The following is a 24,512-nucleotide window of genomic DNA, read 5'->3' as shown; positions in this document are numbered from 1 at the left end:
TTCATACATTATAACCATCCTGAACCTTCGTACATGGTTAGTGTTCCTCGTCAATACGGAATTTTAACTTTTTAAAACATCAAACAATCCTTTTTGCAACGGTTTTTATTTTATTTTTGTTCAGACTGCTCAAACTTTGCCAGAAGGTATTTTTATATATATTGTTGGGTTTGCGAGGTTATTGCAACTCGCCAATATCGGTACATTCAGATTGAAGTGGCTTTTTGAAGATGTCATAAAGAGCACAATTTCGGATATATACCTTTTACGGTTTTATTTATTCACGTGTCACTTCGTGGCACTTCTACGCTTCATGAGAACTAGAGATTACAAAAACTGAAATAAAAAAAAAATGGAAAATTCCCAATTATGCTGAACATTAACTGTTAGTAAAATATCTTCAACTGTTATTGTTGAATCATATTTCTTGTATTGGTAATTTCCATTCGTGTTTATGTGATCTAAATGTAGGCCAGCAAAAATAAATGAATAATCACACTCACTAAGTAGTGACCAGTGATCAACCAGAGTTTGTTGGAATGTAAATTCAATGAATTAAAAGTAAAATTGTGTTTAGGTGTTATATTTCCTTGGGTGCAGTCGCGTAGCAACTTTCATCCCCCCCAAAAAATAATGGCCAAAATAATCTTTTCGGCTTCGCGCCAACTCATGTTAGCGCTACGCTTAGATAGTTTGACTAAAAGGTGTATATATATATATATATATATATATATATATATATATATATATATATATATATATATATATATACACCTTTTAGTCAAACTATCTAAGCGTAGCGCTAACATGAGTTGGCGCGAAGCCGAAAAGATTATTTTGGCCATTATTTTTTGGGGGGGATGAAAGTTGCTACGCGACTGCACCCAAGGAAATGTTCCCCCAATATTTGAAACAAATCGCTGCCCCTGTCCAAGTGTATGTTATGCCACACGCATACGAAGTTGTATTCAAAGTTGTAAAATGATAACAATGACAGCAAAGTTGTGCATCTAAGCAATGCATAAAAAATATCCTCTTCTGAAAAGAAGAGGGGACACCTCTCCCGTCAGACTCTCCCACAAAACGAATAGTAACATAATTCATTGTCCCTTTCCCTGTCCTCTCTCCCTCTACAGCTCTAAAACTTCAATACGTAACAGAGGGTATAGCCTTTATGGTTTTAATAAGAGTCATATAAATACAATCATTAATTTAAATGAAGTTCCTTGACTGGGGATACCACCATTTGGAATACAATCCCACTAATTAAAAGTTTCCTGAAGGGGAAGGTATCTCTCTCTCTTTGGACTTATACACAGAACGGACATAACATCTGCCATCCCCTCACCCCCTTGCTTCAAAACAAATTCATAACAGAGAGCAAAGTCTATATGGTGTTAGGAAAAGTCTGAAGTCAAAGGATTAATTTTTTTTTTTTGTTAAAGTTCTTTTCTTGAATCAAACAATATTGTCGGGATGGGGGGTTATCAGTTCCTCCACAGCTTTCATCTACCGTTAATATTATGTGAAATTGTGATACTCAAGGGAGCAATATTAATATATTATAATTTAAAGTTCGTTCTATATTATTGATATGAAAACGCTTCTATGCTCATTTCCAGACTAAGGGTCAAAACAGTTTACGACTTATGTGTTCGAGTGCTGTATATCTAAAGGAAACTGATATTATACAACTCCAGATGTCTACGATATTGCTTCTTAAAGTTGCATCAAGTCACAACGTAAGTCAATTATATTTCAACACAGCCATAACAATATTGCTACTTCAAGTTTATTAGATCCTTGCGATTTACTTACTATTTATCAGTTAAAATTGTTGTCACGTTAAGTGAACACATTTATATAGGCAACACTTACAATTCTTATAAAGGAACATTGTATCAAGTGTATATTATAAGCAATGTATATTATACTTGATCTAAGGCTACAATTCTGACCGAGATGATTAAATGTTATTTATTGAAAGTGTCAGTGTCTGAGTGAGTCGTTATTAACACATATGTAATCAGATTTCCCGTTATACGCAGCCGAGGTTGTCGCTGTTTTTACTAGTTACACCCAACGACACACAAAGAAGATACACCCCGATATGACATAGTGACGTCGTCATTTGCCTCAAAACCATCAGCATCAGTCTAAGTGATGATACTGTCAAGAATGAATGGTAGACTGTGAAACAAAAAACGATTGGTACCATTAATTTACCTCCAAACTTTTCAAAAGTATCATTCCTTAGAAAAAAGAATTGGAATCCTGCAGACTGAGTAGAAATATAAATCTATCATAGTTCCTGTATCCCTAGTCTTGACTCTCATACACTGTAACATGTGTTTAGGAAGTGCGCCATCTGTTAAACACACTTCATGTCACCTGTTCTCAATTTCAAACAAAGCCGCACAATGAGCGTTGATCATCTACACTTGTAGACGTACGTACACTATGTGTAGAGATTCAGTTGGTTGCCTACTTACACATACACATGTTTATCATTTTACTGTGTGACTGCTAAGGGAATTACCGTGTGCGGTTTGCTGTTGTTATTATATAGACTTACGGTCATTGTAGGCCTATTTAAAGTTAACAATTATAGGCCTAGGCATAATTGATATAATTTGCATTCTTTCTGAAAGATTGGTCGTTGGATGAATATGAAAGGCAAGCCTAGGCTAGACCTAGTATTTCTGTTTGTAACCTTGTCCGTCGGATATGTCCCAGTTTTAATAGGCCTATCCTGGGCCTAGGCCTAGGCTACTTTTGTTCTTCTTGAGATTTGAGCCAGAAGAAGTAAAAACGTTTTTGTAAAACATCAGCAGATTAGAAATACATGAAACAGTTAGATCATAAAGCAGACATTAGATGAATATTCGGACAAATAGACATTTGGTCTTCCGTTTGTAGTTTAAACTCCTTCAATGTTTTCAATTAAGTCACACAACGTCTACCTAGGCCTAGCAGAACGAAATAATAGCTTGTGTCGTACTCATCAAATGATTGAAACTATCTTTATTTCTGTTTAATTTAAGACAGTAACATATTTAGGCATACTAGGCCTAGTGCCAGTGGGGCAGTGCGAAGTTATACTCATATCTATAGCACTGACAATGGTAATCGTTATTGACGCAGCTAGGCCTATACTATTGGCGTACTAATTAGCCTTGACCTATTTGTTTTACTTTTATTATGTGATAGCATCAATTTAGTTATTTAGAATATGTACACTTGTTTATAGATACAACTAATAACATTAACTTTGTAAGGAAAATAATAAAAAGCTACAAGTATGTGATCTTAAACATTTCACACGCGTACGTCTTAACACGTCACATTGATAGTATACAGTTTTGAAGTGAAGTGTTTCGCAATAAACTTGTTGGCCATTGATATGTAACGTTATACTTTAACCTTTAGCTACGGCTAGTATAACTGATTCTCCTACTGGGAAACGTAATAGCCCAGAAAAAATAGATATAGGGCCTAGGCAGCCTTTTTTTTATTTGTGTATAGTTATTGTCTCATAAGATATTAATTTCCAACGTTATCCTTAAAAAATAGGCTTAGGCCTACTATGGATTGCCAAATAAGGTAATGTTGGTAGCAGTAAGAATGGAGGTTTCTAACAAGTAACGGATCTAGTCTAGGCCTACAGTAGGTCAACTGTGAGAGATTATTGGATTACAGGAAAACGGTATCACGATTGGAAAATTAATATTGAATGGGAAAGCCTAACTCAAATGAGTCTTTACAATTATTTATAATATTACATAACGGTGGCTTCCTTCGTGGGCCTAACGGGTATGTTACTTTAAGCCGGGCAGGCTTTCAGCCTTCTGTTAGATCGGTCAGGTGGGGAGGGAAAGACTGACGCATGGAAGACACGAGATTAATATATGCCTGTATAATATTTGTGTCGTTACAATGATTGGAAATGATTTTATCTTTATTGTTATGAAATTGATTGACGTGGGATAGGCCTATACGATAAACAAACGTATCGAAGTGCGCGGTATCTCCCTGGAAATAAATTCCTTTGTAGTGGGCCACTCACGGCAGGAAAGTTGTCTAGTCTCCGCTAGTGTGGGCTGTATGAACTTAATAATTCACTAACTGACATAAATACAAAAAAGGAATATATAACTACAGAAAACTACAGAAATAGTAAATGCATGTGCTAACTATATTAGTACGGACAAATACAAATGTATTTTTCTACTTTTCCATGTTTTTCGTTAGTTTGCTAATATGCTAATTTTATTTTCATAAAAATTATCAATATATCATGCTTTTGTTTGGCAAGCAAGTTTAAATAAGTGACCGCACTTTTATTTTTTATTTTTAATTTATACTTTAAAAGAAACAAAATGCATACTGTTTATGAAAATGCCCCCCAAAAAATAATAAAGCAAAGACAATTCTGTGGTAAACTTAATCTAACTTTATAGCTTTTCTACCTATTTTTTTCTGTTCCATATATGTCAAATACTCGTCAGGCGTATTAATCCATCATGGATGAACTATAAGATAAGTTAACTGTGATATTTCTTTCCTATTCTTCAGCTTCCAATATCTGATATATGCCTAGAAAGGTCCTTCAGTGGATTTGACGGTAAAGATATCAGACTTGAGTCCGGTCTTTGTTTATCAATCCTATCATCAGTAGAGAAGATATCCATCAATCAAAAAGGAAAGGGAAACACACTTAGCGAGGAAGAATTGATCGGATTAATAAAGTATGGAATAACGTCACCAAGGTTCAAGGAACTATGGTAAGGGGAACACATCGTGAAAGGCCTTGGCTGATATTATGTGGATAAGACGGGGAGGAGGAGTGGTCAGAGGGTGAACTTATGGGGTATATCGAGGGGATAAGGTAATGGTATTGTGCAATTATTATTTTATTTTATTTAAATGTACAAGTCTTGTGTTGAGACGTGTGGTTTGAAATGTTGCAATATTTGGAAGGGTCTTCAAGCTGGGAAATATGTTATTATTTTATTTCTTTTCTGGTTGTGTAGTGTAAAGAACATCGTAAGGCTTTTCCACACATTAGGGTGAAACGAGGTGAGTTGGTGGGTGGGGGGGGGGGTGCTTTGCAGTAAAATAGGAACAAAAGATAACCTTTAAACTTAAAAACGACCTAGAACTACAAGAAACAAGTTAAGATACATTATAACTTAAAAACTGAATTTCAAGTACATGGAAACGAAAACTTCTATTTTTTATTTTCAAATACTATTAGTTGTAATAAAATGAAGAATATTTGCAAGAGTTACGCAACTTCCATTAATAAATATAAACAGTTAAAAATATCAAATCAGAAACTGTAAATAGGAGGGCGTAAGGAGGGTGTTGGAAGGGTTGTTTGGGGATCATAAGTAGTGGCTGATAGCTATTACTTGTCAATAGCTCCTTTTTAAAATAAAGGAAAAAGCAAATTCATTGACCTCTATGTTATTTATTACAATGGTGATATCAGATATTCATATACTTTTTAAATTTTTACTTTCCCTGCTTTCTTTACCACTGAAGGCTTCATAACTGTAAACTGCCATCATCGATCAAGCCAGACATCATACCAGAAGAATCGAGATCAAGGAATATTAAAGGTACGACATAACATTAAAATAAAATTAATTATTGGTCAAATAGATTGTTTTATTGCAACGTTTCATATATTTCTGACGAGATCGGGAAGAGTGGTGGATGGGAGGGGTGTGGAGGTGGGAACAAGTATAATGAGATATTTGTTGGCAAGAATAAACCTAGAATGGTGATCTAGAGCTAGTGTTTGCATACAACAAACATACAAATGCTGTGCAGTAATAGGATTTAAGGGAGAAGGAGGACTTCCTAAACATGTGTCTTCCTTTGGTGTTCCTTGAGCTGTAACAAAGAGAATATAATTATTGGTTGGATTAATAGTGACTGTTATTTTCTAGTACTTTATTACTACTTAATTAGTAGAAAAAACATTTCAATGGTTCAGCTTACTGATATTTGATCTCTCTAGTACAGGTACATTACCGCGGACTGTTAGCATCATAAGTATGTATCACACATTAATATTTGATCATTGTCTAAAATATGTCATTTATTACTATGATAATTTATTGATTTTAGTATTCCATTTATTTTTACAGTCATGTCATTCAGAAAAGCTCGTTACCTCAATCTAATATCTGGTCAATGGAGGAAGGTTTGGAATATTTGGTATTTTTAAGTAAATTATAATCAATTCTAATGTTAGTTGCTTTCAAATTTCCCTCTGATACTGTTATTATTAGTAACATGCATAACAGTGAAGGGGAAGAGGGGTCGATACATTTTCAAAACATAATCATAAAAAGCCAGCATCCTTGAGATTTATAACATATATTGTCTCCCGGTATGGAATATTCCGGTGACAGACGATATGATTCTTACAGGAAAGAAAACAAAATTCCACATTCCTAGTTCTCGATATCTTGCTCTTAACTCCAGATACATTTATTTGGATCTGATTAATTTCATTATTCCAGGAAAAGTATCTCGGTCAAATTTGTGAAAAGTCATCATGGCACGTGTTCTTTAAAATCCTCCTTTGATTTGCTGTTTTTTGGGGCTTTTACTCTGATTAAATTAGAATAATAACTCCACTGTTATTGTACTTTGAATAAAAGAGATTCTTCAAGCATTTTGTTAATAAAAATGTCCTTTTTTCCTCCGTGGGAAATGTTTGTACTTAATTTTTTTCCAACATAATTAAGATTATGAAGTCACATAATCTTACCTATATAGATGCATTCATTAATTTTCGCCTGTGCAGGAAGTAAACCATACATATTCAAACATAAATCTTTAACTCATTCTTAAATTTGTTGTAAAGCTGAATTAACCGTTGTATTGATATATTAACTTACGCTATTAACACCAAAGTATATTGTCTGCTTAACGCACCAATTTAACATTCATATTATTATAGTAAATGATTACTATTTATTTATTTCAATAGCCCGATGACATCCAGACTATTACAGAGATGTGTTCAGGTGTTTTGGTCATCCACAGAGACACCAGTGAGTCTGTACAGAGGTCAGTCATAGAGCTCCTGGTAGAAGCATCCAATCATGACGTAAGTAAAACATAAAGGGATATATTGAATCAATACAAGTTTTAGTCATATAAAATCGTTGAATGTTATAATAAGAGGCAAGATCGCCTTAGTTATTAAATATTTAACTGTTTAAATTATAATAGGTTCAAATTGACATATATTTGTAAGCTCAAGATAAGAAAGAATCCTAAATACATACAATATATATAAATACAATAATAAACTACTGGATATAGTGTGTAGGATAATAAACAATAATAATCATTTTTAAATTCTTTGTCGAGGTTTCTCTTCAGTAATAGTTCCTGTTCATCTCAGCTTCATTAATTTTATCTTCAAACTCTTCCCAGAAAGCGAAGTATAAAATAATAATTTAAAACAGAAAGGGTCAATGAATTGTTTCATGTCTTATGGATTCGGTCGAATATTTTGCCCTTGTTTTTTTTTACATTTAAATAAAAGAAAATAGCTGAAGTGATTGACATACATACCTAAGTAGTATGATACCTCAATACAAACTGAAACCTAAATATAAAATGTATATTAATTAACAGTTCACTGAAAACCAACCCCACCTCAACCTGATCTTACCGTCACAAATTACATAAAACATATTAGTTCCGGCTCATACCACCCCCTCTCATCCCCCCTAAAACACAACTTACATTAAATATGTTTAAGCCGTCTGCATGCTGTCCCACCCTAAAGCACCCCTCCTTACCCATACCACACCCATAACTACCCAATATGACACCCATCGGTCCATTTATCACTCACCCCTTGCACACGCTTTGACAATAACAACATAACATTTACGAGGGTAAACCATATCCACGCCCTTACCCGCAATAATACACCCTCCTAATAACCCCGACCAAATATCACTTAACCTAAGAATACTCTTCCGTCCATCCCTCACCCCTCTGACACCCCTTTAATTCCTTCTACAGAAATAACAATGACCGGTCTCTGTAATAAACGTGACCCTCTTGTTTATCCTTTAACATCTTGCAATAATAAACATACACAAAGCAAAGATAAAACACACTTTACAAATATAATTTACCTTTTTTACAAATTCAAACTACTAATTATTAAATAATTAACAAAATTAGACTAAAATAAACAAAATATATTTATTCATTAATATGAAATTAAAACAAAAAAAGGTTAATATTTCTAAATTTATTATAATGTTAATATTTTGAAGTATTTATCATGTAAACAAACATGATGGTATAAATTTTATTTATTATTTTTCTTTCTTCAGATTTCCATAGACTGTGTGAGTCTAGTCCGTTCCTTTAGTAAGATTGATGAAGATGGGAACATTATCTTCTCCTCTGGTCTCTCTCTACCAATCATAACATCAATAGAAAGGATGTGGATACAGACAGAGGAACAGAGAGAAATGAATAAACATGAAGTTAATGGAATATTAAACTATGTACAACACTCTCAAAGATTCCAGAAGCTGCAGTAAGTACAATTAATAAATATGTAATATATATCATTGATTATTAATAACTATGGAATATTAATGATGTAAACAAGATAGGAATTATTAATATAGTAATATTAACATTCACTGAATGTTTTTTTTTGATAGGTTTAGATAACTTTAGAAGTAAAACAAAACAATTGAAGAAGAAAATGACTTACGATAAACTAACAATGAAAGAACAGTCATCAGGTGAGGAATATGATTAATGGGATAGTAAAATAGAGACAGAATGAGACAAAAACACTGAAAGTGGCCAAATGTCAGTCCCTTTTTTTTTATCCATCAAAGAATGTTCTCTAGATTCTGCCAGTTAAAAACTTGATTTTTCAAGTCGAAAATTGAATTTACCCTCTTTGGCGTTTGAAACTTTGTTTGCTCGAAAATTTTCGATTCGCATGACGTCATGTGACGATTTGTTGTCGCTGTTTCCGATCCTCCGAACATACCATACACGTACACATTAGACAAGTACACATACCAATAAAATTAACTACACAAAACACCGATCACAAACTGTGCGATATCAAATCAAAATATCCTGTGAAATGGCGGATCCAGAACCAATTGCGGCGACCGAAGTTCAAGTTTTCTAAGAATATCACGAATGTTTGAATTATTGTTTGAAAACAAAGTATAGTGAGTTGAAAAAAAATTGTAAATTTTTGGCGAAGCTGATACTGAAAGGATTTTTCATCTCACAGTATGTTTCTCTCTGCATTGAGAGTTGCCAATTAACATGTGCATTCAACAGCACATTTTTTTCTTCGTTGCAAAGTTTTTCGCAGTCCTTTTGACCACGGGCTTCAGTTATTTTTTTTTTTCCAAGTTTTACATCGTCAAAAGGAGCCATTCAAGCTTGAGTTTCTTTATCGACATTGTGTAAAAAGTTATGTACATACTGTAATGGGAAAGGTGTCGGATCTGGCCGGGATTGGGCCGACTTGCCTATAGTGGTAGGGGGAAAGGAACTTCGTTTAACTTTAATAAAGTTCTATTGGGTAACTATTCATGGTAACTTACGATTCAGCTTCATGAAAAAGCAAGTACTAGGCCTTTTAAGAACGTTCTTGTACTAATTAGTAACATTTCTACACAATTTAAGGGGCTCAATTTGTCAAACATTGAGCCTTATACTATAGGGTGAGCATGAAATACTGATACAGTATATAGCCTACCAACAAAACAAACAACGTACTGCGTACACAAAGAATTTATCATAAAGTACAAATATATCAAGCCCTCTTCATTTCTTATTTGAGTAATGATATATTTTCAATCACTGCTTCCAAAGTGTTAGCCAAACATGATTGCACTTGTGAACTTCACGAAACTGTACCAGTACAGTAACTTAGGCATATGCTAGCCCTTGCCTATTGCTCTTGTCGTAGTGGAAGGTCTGCTTCCGGGTGCGAATTTTAAAACTTTAATTACTGGTTAGTGCTTTGGGTTTTAAGGGTGATGAGAACAGTTTTCAACATATATTTTTATCATAGATTTTGAGGGAATTACTCTCGATTCGTTCGATTTTTCGTGTCATGGCCTCTTTAAACTTTAACAATATATTCATCAAAAAAGAAATGAAATATATTGAAATAAGGAGCTTAAAAGTAAGAAAATAATATATCTCATTAAAAAAGAACAGGATGTTATTACACCAAGATATCAGGAATCAATTATTTAAGTTATCATCATCTTAGAGTATGAAAAGGCCGTTTTGCCAAAATCTACCTAAAGTAAATAAACAAAAACTTTGATGAATTAAATTAACCGAAATTATTCAAACGAAATAGGCTTGAACGAAAAAAAAGGTCATCTTTGTTATACAAAGGTTCAATATTTTCCTCTTTATCAAGAGCAAATTTTCTTTAATTAGTTTATAAACTAACATAATAAATGCACATTTATTTTAAAGTAAAAATAAGAAAGTGTTATCAATTAAACATATCGTAATTCACCTCATCTATTAATTCGACAAACCTCTCAACCATAATGCCCTTCGCTATCCCTAATCCACCCTCCCACACCCTCCCACTAAACCAAACTATGCTAGACCATATCTAACCCATTTCGTTAATCTGTTTATAACACTTGGAAACTTGTCTTGTTAACAACACCCCTTGACCACCCACACACTTAGCAAGGTCTCCTGCAATACTATTTTCGTCCCTCTCTTCTGATCAACAACCTGTCTTCACCTCCACACTCCAACCCTTGCCCCAACCCCCGCTCCCCAGCGTCATCGTCATGCGACACACATCTCTTGATATATGCATATTATTAACCCACATAACATTACAGTCAATCCCCACACAGTAGAGACCATTAAAACAGTCTATATGTAAATAACACTCAAAATCACATATATATATATATATATATATATATATATATATATATATATATGTATATATGTATATATACATACATATATATATATATATATATATATATATATATATATATATATGTGTGTGTGTGTGTGTGTTTTCTCTTCGATTCTCATTGTTTGCAGAATATACTAATAGAAACAAATACAGTACACATCTGTTGATTGAATAATCTCTAAGATTTTAATGTAGATCCTTACTAACATTGCAGTATTCTCCTGTTCCCTACAAACAACCCGCACCCTCCCCAACCCACCCCCCTCCCTAACCTACAAGGCTATTAACCCTTTTATTATCTTTATATATTGTATATTATGTGTGCCTTTAACGTGACCCGTCCGCGGGAACCAACACGCTACATAGTATGTCCAAATATTCTCATTTGCAAAATCTAACCTGTCATATATACCCAATTCTCTCCACATTTATATCATATATATTCTACTCAGTACACATTCTGTTTCATCGCAAAAATCTGTTGAACACATTTCATCTTTTTTTTTTCTTGCTAAAGATGTACAGTGACTGTACTGATATGTACGGAAGCCCATTAGGGCCAAGGTTGTTTTTTTTCTTGAAATCCGAAATCCTTATTTTAAAATCCGAAATCTATTATTTAAAATCCGAAATCCTTATTTTAAAATCCGAAATCTATTATTTAAAATCCGAAATCTGTTTTTTAAAATCCGAAATCCGTTATCCTTATTTTGAAATCCGAAATCCATTTTTTGAAATCCGAAATCCTTATTTTAAAATCCGAAATCTGTTTTTTAATATCCGAAATCTGTTTTTTAAAATCCGAAATCCTTATTTTAAAATCCGAAATCTATTTATTTTAAAATCCGAAATCTGTTTTATAAAATCCGAAATCCTTATTTTAAAATCCGAAATCTGTTTTATAAAATCCGAAATCCTTATTTTAAAATCCGAAATCTGTTTTTCGAAATCCGAAATCTGTTTTTTAAAATCCGAAATCCTTATTTTAAAATCCGAAATCTATTTTTTAAAATCCGAAAATTTATTTTTTGAAATCCGAAATCCTTATTTTATAATCCGAAATCTATTTTTCTTTAGCGTTTGTAACATTAATTATTGTTCATTGTAAAGTTTGTTGAAGGCCAATGCTGCATCATTCATCTTGCATCCATGTTAAGATGGCGGAGCGTGAAGATTTGATAAAGGGTTATTTCCAGCTTGGGCTATCAAACTTAGAAATACGGACAATTTTGGACAAAAACCATTTAATAAAGATCAACTGACCCGCATTTCGCGGGTTGGACCCGCATTCTAACACCCAAACCCGCTGACCCGCGCAAGCGTCCGAAAAACCTGCATTGTAATTGTCAAGTATACATAAAAACAAATGCATCAAATTTTGACTTAGCAACCATCATTTTTTAGTATAATGCATAAAATGCATATTTCTCAGAAAATGTTGGGTGACAAAAGCCTTTCTAAGTGCCACCATTTTACATGTAGGCATCACCAGGATTCCAAAAAAAAAATGAGAGGGTCTACTGTGCAAACTTAGGCCGGACCAGCTGTAGGCCTTGGACGTTATTCCCTATACTATCCCAGCACTTTGAGCTGTTTTCGAGGATGTCTTAAGGTTAGGCTAAAGGCCCAGGCTTAGGGCCTGATTCAAGTCTAAAACTACCCCTCCCATGCCTTGTTGGCAGTTCACATCATTATGATATTGCATTTGTAACGGTTCTAACAGGGTTTTCAACTTTTCATTCTCTATAATTCTTGCTTTTTCATTTCTGCAATAATTGGAGAGTACACGATACAATGTATTAATGTGTAATACATGTAGAGCCTTAATGGGCTTCCGAAGATATCTGTACGTAAAAACCTGTCACTGTTAAACCCCGACAGATCAGATACACGTGTCGGATATCAAAACTGACTCTAAAACCACGTGATACCTTTCAACAAAGTTGCTGCTGCAATAAAAGGTCCGCAACACTATATCTTTCTAACCGTTAAAAGTCGCCCGTACTGCCGTACATTCAAAAAAATAGATTTCGGATTTCAAAAAATAGATTTCGGATTTCGAAAAATAGATTTCGGATTTCGAAAAATAGATTTCGGATTTCGAAAAATAGATTTCGGATTTCAAAAAATAGATTTCGGATTTTAAAAAGCAGATTTCGGATTTCAAAATAAGGTTTTCGGATTTCAAAATAAGGATTTCGGATTTTAAAATAAGGATTTCGGATTTCGGATTTTATAAAACAGATTTCGGATTTTAAAATAAGGATTTCGGATTTTAAAATAAGGATTTCGGATTTAATAAAATAGATTTCGGATTTTAAAATATAGATTTCGGATTTCAAAAAATAGATTTCGGATTTTAAAATAAGGATTTCAGATTTCGGATTTCAAAAAACAGATTTCGAATTTCAAAATACAGATTTCGGATTTCAAAAAATAGATTTCGGATTTCCAAAAATAGATTTCGGATTTTAAAATAAGGATTTCGGATTTCAAGAAAAAAAAACAACCTTGGCCCTAATGGGCTTCCGTAGATATGCTCAATAGTTTAACATTTCTTTTGTTTAACACCTGCCAATCAAATACTTGAAAAATACAGTGAAAGAAGTTGGATTCAATAGAATAGAGGCGCAAGCGCAATGAAAAGAATTTGTATTCACTATTACAGAAGCGCGCGTCCCTTTTTTAAAAGCACACCTTGAATTTACTGACAAACAAGTACCCGGGGATTGCAATAGATACGTCACGTCTATACAATGTCTGGTTTTAAGTCGTTGGAAGGCCTTCTTGATATTGACTCTTAAACTGTGAAAGAAATTTATGTTTGTTTTTTTAAGTATAATTTGTGTCTTGCTATTTTTCTTCCTTTTTTTGAAAATAATAATTATTGAAGAAAGGATAGAGAGAAAAGATCATGGTATGTTTCAAATTAATAAGAAAAGAAACCAAAGGGAAACAAGTGTATATGAATAAAAGAAGAAAAATATAGAGCAAATTGTGATCAATCTGTAAAATATTTGACATTTATTATATATACATACTTATTTATTATAATTTTGCTATGCACTAAATCTTAGTAAATGTTTAATTTTCATACTAGTTAAGAACTAAGGAAGTTCCCCGAAGAAACTAACTAATCTCAAGAGTTATTGAGAGTGTGATAAAGCTGTTCATTTTAAGTACTGTGAATGGAATTATAAGCAACGAACATCACGCAGTGAATAAAGTCGTTGGCTTTCATGGGTATCGGGGAGGGGGTCGGGTGTTTGCGTTGAGGCGATATCGGTATTTGTAGTAGAAAATTATTGATAATACACCTTTTATACCGTAGTTATCCAAAATACTTCAAAAGTCTGTTTGCAAAATGGGCTGGATAACTTTCCTGCCCAAGCACTATCTCCTTTCTAAGAGTCCGTTAGATTTCAGGCCTGAACGGTCTACATCTATGGCATTATTAGAATGACTGGAAAACAACACTATGCCACTAGATCATAATTACTCGAAAACAACATAGATCATATAAAAATCAATTATTGATGGTGCATTGATCTTTTTGACACAATTATATATTGTTTATTACTTAAAAAACTTAAACATTATGGAATTCGGGGAATTGTTCATGACTGGCTAGTTGTTACTTGGGGGCAATAAGGTCTAAAAAAATATACGTTAAGTTCGTTATTGTCCTTAAGATTGGAAAAATAAATGATTTATTCATGACGAAAATAATATTTGCATATTAACTATCATCCCTCCAACGCAAGTTATAACAACGGAACCAAGCCCTTGAGCCAAAATCAATATAGCCCCCCCCCCCAAAAAAAAAAAAAAAAAACACCAAAAAAAAAACACATTACTTCATCTTTCAGACCTATTTTAATCTCAATCCGTTAATATAACACGAACAGATCTACCGCACCTAACATTGTTCCCTTCACCCCGTAACTGCTCCCCAACTAGACCTGATATATATTACTTCCTTCACCCCTTTCTCTCCTTTTCCACTATCAGTTGTTTCCACAGCCCCTTCCCTACACTCTAAAAACAACCTAGTGAAATTTCACCAGTTCCTGGTGAAATTTTTCACCAGGAGTTGCGTTTATATGCTACTCTATATTTCCTGGTTGTTTTCATCAAGTTGCCGGGTGAATGAGATTTTAACAAAATCCTGGTAGATATAACCAGGAAAGCCTGGTTAAATTGCGTGGTGAAATTTGACACTGTCCTGGTTAATATCAATGGGTAGTTCACCTCATTCCTGGTGATAGTAACCAACATTTCCTGGTTGATGCTAATACATCCTGGTTAATATCATGAAATATTTCACCTCTTTCCTGGCCTGGTCAAATTTACCACACTTTTCCTGGTTGATGCTAATACTATCCTGGTTAATATCACAGAATGTTCCACCCCTTTCTGGTTAAATTAAACAACATTTCCTGGTTAATGTCACCATTATCCTGGTTAATAATAAACTGATTTTTCACCTCATTCTTGGTTAAATCCCCCCATTTCCTTGTTAATATGCCACCTTATTCTCCATTTAAGTTGCAATGCATTCAAATTGAGAAAAAGCAAAACAGAAATTATAAAACAACATCATCATGTTACTGATAGCTAACTTTATTTGCATCTCCATTACTTTTGAATTTTGAGTACTAAGTGAACTTTCGCAATTTAGTTTAATTAATTCCTCAAATATTTATACAATGAATTAATATTAGAAATGCAATACTGAAATCAACATTTTGAGGACATATTTACAGCATAACCATCGTCACATGCTGAAGCTCTGATTGCTCGACATCAACTGTGAAATGTAACAGGGATACCAAGACCTTGATCAGCACTTTTGCACAAGGATACGACTTGAAAATCACTTGAACAGTTTTCAGTACAGAACAAGAAATGGACCCTATACCTGTCTCTTGAAAAACTTGATCAAAGCCTCTCTCCCAATAACCTTTGTTACGACAAAATGCAGCCCTGTGTCAGTAGCTTCTTTTCTTTAAAGGTATGCTGTATAATCCCCAAATATGCTAGATATTCAAATGTGGTCACCTTGAGTCAGAATTCTTAAACTGTTTTTATTACAACCTTGAGGAAATTTTCCCATTCAGTCATCTTGTGTGTTCCTTAAAAATGTCTGAGAACAATTGGAAGGTACTTTTTGAAAACTTCTTGCCATTATAGTGTGCTATAATTTGGGGCCTACTGTATACTACTACCATTAAACTAGATAAGAAGGTCTTAGAAGATCTTTGTTCATTTTGTTGTTGTTGATAAGGATGACCTAATACATTTTTTTTGTATTTAAATATTTACTTATTGCTAATTAATTCATATTTTTAATGTAAATACAATTATATTTTACCACTTTGCACAGGCAAACCGAACATCTGCAAGACAATAATTAGGCTTCCAACGATACCATTAATGTTTTAGTAATAAGCTCATCCTTGGACCCCACATACTTGTGCAAATTATCCCTAGATTATAAAAAAAAAATCAATTATTGATGGTTCATTGACCAGTGTTAATTCTTAGCAAACTGGAACATTATGGAATCCGGGGAATTCTTCATAATAGGCATACTAGCTATTTGTCTATATTTGGGCGGATAAAGTATTAAAAATAATTTAAGTTCCATTAATGGTTTTAGATTGGACAATACATTATTTATTTAAGACGGAAATAAATATTTGCAAAGTAACTTAGTCCCTCCAACAAAAGTTATAACAACGGATCCAAACCCTTGTAACCAATATCAACATAGCAAAATATGTTTGCTACAGGATAAAGTATTAAAGTAATAAACAGGATAAAGTATCAAAAATAATTTAAGTTCCATTAATGGTTTTAGATTGGACAATACATTATTTATTTAAGACGGAAATAAATATTTGCAAAGTAACTAGCATAGTCCCTCCAACAAAAGTTATAACAACGGATCCAAACCCTTGTAACCAATATCAACATAGCAAAAAAAAGAAGAAAATTTTACTTCATCCTTCAGACCTGTTGTAACCTCAATCCGTTACTATAACATTTACATATTTACCGCACCTAACCTTGTTCTCTCCACCCCGTAACTTCTCCCCCACTAGACCCTGTAATATATTACTAACTTTACCATCTTCTTTCCTTTTGCACTATTAGCTGTTTCCACAGCTCCTCCCAACCATACTCTAACCCTACCTGTTCCACTTGTTGATCCCCCACCCCCCCCTTTAACGAATATATGGATATTTCATTAACTTCATATCTATACATCGTCTCATTTCGTTACTACTGTATCGGATCTTCGTTACCAAAAAGAAGTTTATTTCATTATTGCGATTGTCCATTATAGTTCATACCTTTATTTGTATTTAACAGTATCTTATACAGTATCACCTATACCCCCCCACACCTAACCCCCTCCGTGCATCTCTAGTGAGAAGGGGAAAACAGTTGAAAGAGCAAATACTACACTCTAAAAACTAAAGTGCTGATTTCAGCACTTAAAGACCTATTTCATAGCACTTTGTAAGAGCCCTATTAGGGACAGCACCCCAAGTGCTAAACACAGCACTGACAAAGTGCTATCTCTCCCAGCACCTCATAAAGTGCTAGTTTCTGCACCCAATAAGGTGCTGGTTTCTGCACCCGCTAAGAGCTATACCCAACACTTTAAAGTGCTTAAACTATTATATTCAGAGGATCTTCGCCATTGCTTCAAATAGCCCACAACCCCATAAACAAGTGTCTTCTTTGATGTCAAACAACAAATTGATGGAAGCTGAGGATACCATTCTTCAAGACATTCCTCACTTTTTTGACACATTTTGGGCTTACTAAATCAACAAGAATAAAGGAAAACAGAGAAACTTATAAGATTTACTTTTTTATTTCATGAAACAAAGAAAAATATCAAACACAAAGTGAGAATGAAGTGATGAGATTTCAGATCGTTAACAAAAATTTCTGATTTTCTTATATATTTTTACCCTAACATTTGTTTTGAACCACTGACTTAATTAAAAATGAGTAAACCATGAATTTTGCATCACATTTTGGCCTTCTAATTCATTTACAAGGAAGTATGAATGTACCTAATAGTTTGTAAGATATCACACAACAGCTCAGAAAAATTGGGTCCCATAGATGAATCTCTATCAAAGCAAGCAATATCATGTTTGCATGTGTTGTTTTTTCAGCTGTGATTTTATGATGCCACATTTCTCTCAGATTCTCTTGTTTTTTATATTACAAAACACAAACACTAGAGCATAATTAGGAAATTCAAAAGATAGGAAACATTAAAACTGATAATTTATGTTGATTTACACTGGTTAGCATCATCAACAAGCATTGACCCATGATAGTTTGCAGTAAAGAAATATTTAGGTCTTTGTAACCAACATAAACATATCAATATTTTTGCCATGGTTCTTAAGAAAGATGAATAGCTGTATGTTATCACAATCAAATAGTAAAATCATTCAAAAAGACTTTTCTATCAGCTGATTAATAATGCTGTCAATTCTCACTCTACTTCAATACTTGCACTTGAACCTGTACTGCATTTGCAATTATCATATAAGAAAATGAATTGAACACCCCCCCCCCCCTCCCTCCCTTTTAGACTCTGCACTTGTTTGGAGTAAAAGGAAAGATGCAAGTTTTGTAGTTAAGTTATAGTAAAACCTTTAATATTTTGTTGCGGATCTCAGATATAACCACCAGCTTAATAGTAACATAATTATGAAGCAAATTCAGTGATTCAAAGATATATCACTTATCCAACTTTTCACTTAAAGGTAGTCTGTATTGGCCCCAAATTGCATGCTAAACTTAATAGAAGTTTTCAAAAACTACTTTCCTGGAGATCTTTACTTTCCAAATTGACATTCTACATGAGCACTCAGGATAACTGAAATGTTCCAGAGAGGTAAATTTCCTCCAGGGTGTTAATAAGAAAAGTTTAAGAATTTTGACCAAATGTGACCATATTTTAAAATCTAGCATATTTGGGGCCAATACAACCTTTAAGATATCTAAACTCATAACCATATAGTGTAGACAGATTAGCTTAAGTATCTCACCTAAGCCCTTTGGTTACTATAAAAAATTAAGGCTGTTGACCAGAAGTGCTAGAGTATATCCATGCATAGTGTTCTAGCCTAACTTTATGTTTACATTTAGCCATGGATGTTACAATGTTCAAACATGATATTAATTTACTGTATTAGTACTGAGTGATATTGACAGGAGATGGGACTATGCACCCCTAAAATCCAGTAAAATCCAGATTCCAACTGGATAGGATCTCAGATTGGACAAAAATTAAATTAAAAAAACAAAAAGAGTTTTGACCACCCAATGAGGCTTTGTTCCCATGGTTCCTTATTTTGGAAAACATCTTCAAACCTATTCACTCCACTCTTTCCATGAAGTCAAAAATAAACTGAAACATAACACTGAATAACATCTAACAGTCGGAATGAATGTTTTAAAACATGATAAAAGGCAAATGTAACAGTGACAACACCCAATCAAGACTAGGTTAGGCAAACCTACGCTACCAAAGGGTGAGCAAGTACTTGACAAATTGTGAGTCGTTAATTATTAATGAGTAATTTGTGTGAGTGGCTGAGATCTGGTGCAAGCAGTATCCCTCCCATGTTTATAAGCCAAAACTTAAATCATCAACTGTACAACCTGAATAACTGGTCAAAACTTGATTTATCCATCACAACCAGGTTCATCTGGAGATGATTTTAGAGATATATGTGGGTCTGAGTTGTGTAGTGGTCAGTTTTGTATTTGTTTACCCTGTTTTGTAGGCCTTATAATTCTGTTCATGTCAAAAATCCAACTACACTTTAGATAATAGGTACATACTGAGCTCTAAAGGATTACTAGAATTGAAACACTGATCCCAAAGTAAAAACATACGGCATGTTTTTCTACTTCAAAATGGCCATTGCAACTTAAGAAACGTTAAGAGAAATCTTGAAGAGATTAATGGTAGTAATTAAAAAGAATACATTTTAAGACATGCTTGCAACTACTCCACATTTTGCAAAGCAATCCTTATCTCCTTAACACGATTACTTATCTTTTGACCTGATGGAGGTATGCCATACAACACAGTTTGGACAAAGGTGTAGAAATCTGTGAGCTGCACTGCATATGCTACATTAAAAACATAATGAACTTTCATTACAATATCTGTAGCTGCTACAATTCCACATGCTTGCCTGGAAACAGGTAGGGCAACTCCATCCAGAACTACAAAAAATGCTGCAAGTCAGTCACATTGCTTCCAATGGCCAGGAGGTGTGGCTGTTTTCTGCTGAGTTGGCTTTTCTTTGCATATTCTTCCACATTTGTTCCGATCTAAGAAGAAAATAAATTAAGCATGCATTAATTTCCAAAATAGTGCCAATTTCTCTAGTAATCTCTGAAAAATTCAACTAGTCCAGGTGACAATCAGTTCACATCCTGCTTGCATCACTAACCGTACTATTATTTATCTTGCCTGAACTGCTGCCTGGCTCGTGCCATATTTTAACCAAATATAAAATCCATATTAATATCTAACCAGCTAAAAAGATATGCAGATGTAACTTGATATATAATGAAGGATTATCTGGCTCAGGTACAGAATAGTCTACATTGACCCACATCTTTATCAGATAGTTTTATGTGGTTGACTCTTATCTCCTGAAGGAAAGACACATTTAATAAGGGCACCTATCTGGACTGCCCAGAGCAGATTGAGCCAAGGGGGCTGAGGCCTAGAGGACAGTATGTCAGCACCAATATCCCACTAGGCTCAAATGGTTAAAGATTGATCACTCTGTATGAATTTTGGCAGATCTTTCCCACTCAACACACAAAACAACTTACTGGTTGCCAGACGATGAAGTAACGGATATTGTCATCTCGACTGCATTTTCCACTTTTCCTTGTGTTGAAAGACAGCAATAGGTGAACCAATGCAAACAGACTGTACATGGATGCATGTTCTAAAGAAGAAAATAAAAAGTTTCTTAATAATGAAAAACACAAAAACAGATTACATATCTCAACAAAACAGATGCATATGTCAACAAAATAGTGTGACGTGTCAGTTAGTAATTGTTCGTTCCTACTATTTGCTCTAGAAATTGCAATATACAAATTACACATAGGCACTGCATGCCAAAATAAAACAAGAAAGAATTTCTGGGACACTACTCTATAATTGAAATTGGTTTGGCCAGGAAATTAATACTTTTGCTTATTGAATACACTCTTGGATGGAGGAAACTAGGGCATCAAGTGGTACAGTAACTTGTATCAATGAAGGAACCAAGCAAGTGGCTATACAGTTACAACCCTACACCACCAGACCTACAACATTGGTTCTACAATGTTTCTAGAATAATAACACACCCCTCCACCCACAGCGCTGTAACAGTACGTGGCTCAAGAAGCAAATTTCCTTCAGTTGACCCTCACTCCACAGCTGGAATTAAAGCAATAGTGAACAGGATTGCCAGCTTAGTCAATTTTAGTGCATGGGCCTAAGAACTGGCTACAAATTTAGCCCCAATAGTTATAATCTTTGATTTGAAATCTGGATACAAGTTTAAATCCACTGATTTCAACAATTTGCGAGCAATCTGATAATGATCTGGCTATTTTAGATTCACACGCTGCAGCCTGAATTGACACCTAAATGATCTTTGACATCAAGTTTTGTATACATTGGTGATGGGTCCCCTCCCATGGATCAGCTTAGCCAAGTTAGCTTCAGTACTTGAAAATCAAAAGAAGACTGCTGGAGATAATACCACTAAATGAACTATCGTTAGACTGATAGACAGGTACAGTAGATGCCCACCAATGACATAAGCTCCCACCAGCTTCGATGGTGTCAGAACTTAAGTCTTCTTCAAAATCTAGATTGGAATGTAATTCAGTTTCAGTTTAATCACTTTCATTCATATCTTCCATGTATATTTAAAGAAAGTTGGGTACCATATACAAACTGTTAACAGCATTGCCACTTTTCTGTACATGATTTTACCTATAGCAGTCTTTCATAGAGCTAACATACCAAATATTCACTACAGAAAACTTGACTGCACTTGCACAATGAGAGTCACATGACTACAAAATGTTAGCACTTCTTTGAAACATACCCTCAGACTTTTCTGTTTCTTCAAATTCAAACTGAAGGTCCCGCAGAGCTGAGTTGGTACTACTGTTGGAAACAGGAATGTTCCCCCCATTTCATCAAAAAGTTATTGGCGACCTGATCTCCATACATCTGCTCAAAGTCTTGCAAAATCTACAAGTACAAGAATAGAACAAGAAAACATGCAATGAATCCCAAAACATGTCAGGTTTCTTTCATTTTTCTGCAAAAGCTTGAGTCTATAAACAGATTCGATCAAAAAAAAGCATGTTTAAAGTTTCACCGAAATTTGTTTCAAATTAATTGGCAAATTTAGCCTACCTATAGTCTTTCACTTTTTATGACAGAACATCTTAAATGAAGCATATTTACATTGGGAGTCATCATTTCAAAAGAAAAACATACTTATAGTAGGCCTTCCTTGATAGGTGCAAACAAGGCAAACATTAGGGTACACAAAATTAAGCGATGCACGAAATAAGGGAAACACTATGAAGGTCAAATAAGAATAAGATGTATACGATTACTCTGATCATTATTTTATGTTTACATTAACTTTAATTTTTCTTTAAACCTGAATAATGTATGACTGTGAAGTATGGTTTGTACTTGTACTTTGTAGGCTACTTCATTTTGTAGTCGGCAATCACACACAGACCTTACACTGCAAAGTAACATTAACAACACCAACGTTAGGCCTGTTACCACAATACTGTTAGGCCTAGGCTAGGCTACCACAAATTCAAAGCGTAATATGGGTTGGCAGGCCTTCCAAAACGTTTTCTTGTGGACGTCTAGCGGCCATCGGCTCGTATTCTTTAGGCATTGGCATATAAACCAATACCAATACTTATTGCATTGAGCCTGCCTCTCTTATACGTTAAGACTCTGTGATGGCCACTTGTGCAAACATAGGAGACGGTAGTACCAGTAGCACACCTTAATCGAATAACCATTGGCGGCCATAAAGTTAGGCCTTATAAATGTTACAATAAGGAGGTAGGCTAGGCCTATAATTTATAAACGCCCAATCATAAACTTGGCATAGCCTAATGTTATATCAGAGCGCATTTGGCATCTACATACGTGAATAGACCTATGAAATCAGTGGTAGGCTACCATCACTAAGACGTCGACAGAGCTATTATTTCAAGGGAATTCCCGACGTCATCAGCGAAGCTAGGTTATTGAAAACATGAATGATCACTCAAATTTCATAAAAGGTCGCCATATCAGCTTTCAAATATTCCTTACTCTGGAGAATATTCACAGATTTCAATTCAGAAACTTACGTCTGCCGGTGGAACGTTCGTCAGTTGTCACGTCTAGCGATGCGATATGCAACTATTTGGTTACAACCAATAGCGTTGTTGCATGTTACTGACGTCACCGCCTTCAGCCAATCAAAAGTTAATACGAAACTTTCAGCACTTAATAAGTGCAGTGCATCACAACTACGGCGATAGCACTTTGGTATGGTGCAAGTTATTTAACACTTGAAGGTTTAGATACTAGCTCTTAAAGTGCTAATTGTTGACTAGCACCGTGTTGGTGCTACTAAATTAGCACTTCAGTTTTTAGAGTGTAGCCTGCTTGGACCTACAGTATTCTTGGCCTTTTCTCTCTAATACACGCACGCTAGCACTCATTAATTTCAACCAGATACGATTGCCTCACCATACTCTGAAAAGTTGTATCCACTTTAAGGAGTATAATGATGTACACTGCATAGCAAGATCATTGTATCTTTAAACATGACCTGTCAATCGCCCGGTAGTACGTCTCGTGACTAAACGACTGCAGCTACGGTATCTGGATACGTCAATGATCTCTTGTTCTGAAGGTCATTTTGACAAGTACTAAATCTGTCTCTATTTATTATGATGTTAGCCACACGATGTTTGGAAGAAAACGATACTAACTAAACATCTTATACGATTTCATTAGGCCTATTATTATATCGAAAACGATTTCAATAAATTGGGGGAAAATGGTTCAGTCGACGGACTTTTGGATTCTGCCAGAGAAGGAAAGGATCACTACTACTGGTGTCCACTTCCCCCCCCCCCCCTCCTCCCACACCCTGTTTTTCCTAAACGTCACACAGCGTATTTCTTATAGCAAAATTTTGCGTTTAGGGACCACACTCTATCTATTGTCTAAACATTATTATTTCCGGGTAGGAACCCAATGCCCTACATTCGCTTGAATCACTCCAGGGCAACATACCCTCCATTATAAAATAATACTCTGGCCCCCCTAAGAAGGCCCATTCCTCTGCTTTCATCAGTCAGAAAAATGTTGAACTTATCAAATATAATTTACCAGTATAACCTTCTT

The 24,512-nt window shown here is 34.5% G+C and overlaps 1 protein-coding gene across 1 annotated transcript in view; it reads left to right on the top strand.

The window, feature by feature from the left end:
* Positions 1-24,512, top strand: part of LOC139983149 (uncharacterized) — a 36,973-nt gene that overhangs the window by 845 nt on the left and 11,616 nt on the right. Inside the window, exons 2-7 of the mRNA XM_071996531.1 lie at positions 1,623-1,742; positions 4,576-4,784; positions 5,548-5,624; positions 6,159-6,214; positions 7,010-7,129; positions 8,382-8,590. Of these exons, the coding sequence (XP_071852632.1) occupies positions 1,650-1,742; positions 4,576-4,784; positions 5,548-5,624; positions 6,159-6,214; positions 7,010-7,129; positions 8,382-8,590 (764 nt within the window). The 5' untranslated portion in view covers positions 1,623-1,649. The remainder of the gene's footprint in view (positions 1-1,622; positions 1,743-4,575; positions 4,785-5,547; positions 5,625-6,158; positions 6,215-7,009; positions 7,130-8,381; positions 8,591-24,512) is intronic.

The sequence above is a fragment of the Apostichopus japonicus genome, chromosome 16 (assembly GCF_037975245.1).
Source record: "Apostichopus japonicus isolate 1M-3 chromosome 16, ASM3797524v1, whole genome shotgun sequence".
Lineage (NCBI taxonomy): Eukaryota > Metazoa > Echinodermata > Holothuroidea > Aspidochirotida > Stichopodidae > Apostichopus > Apostichopus japonicus.
Note: the sequence above shows the minus strand (reverse complement) of the source record. Positions and strands in the feature narration are given on the sequence as shown.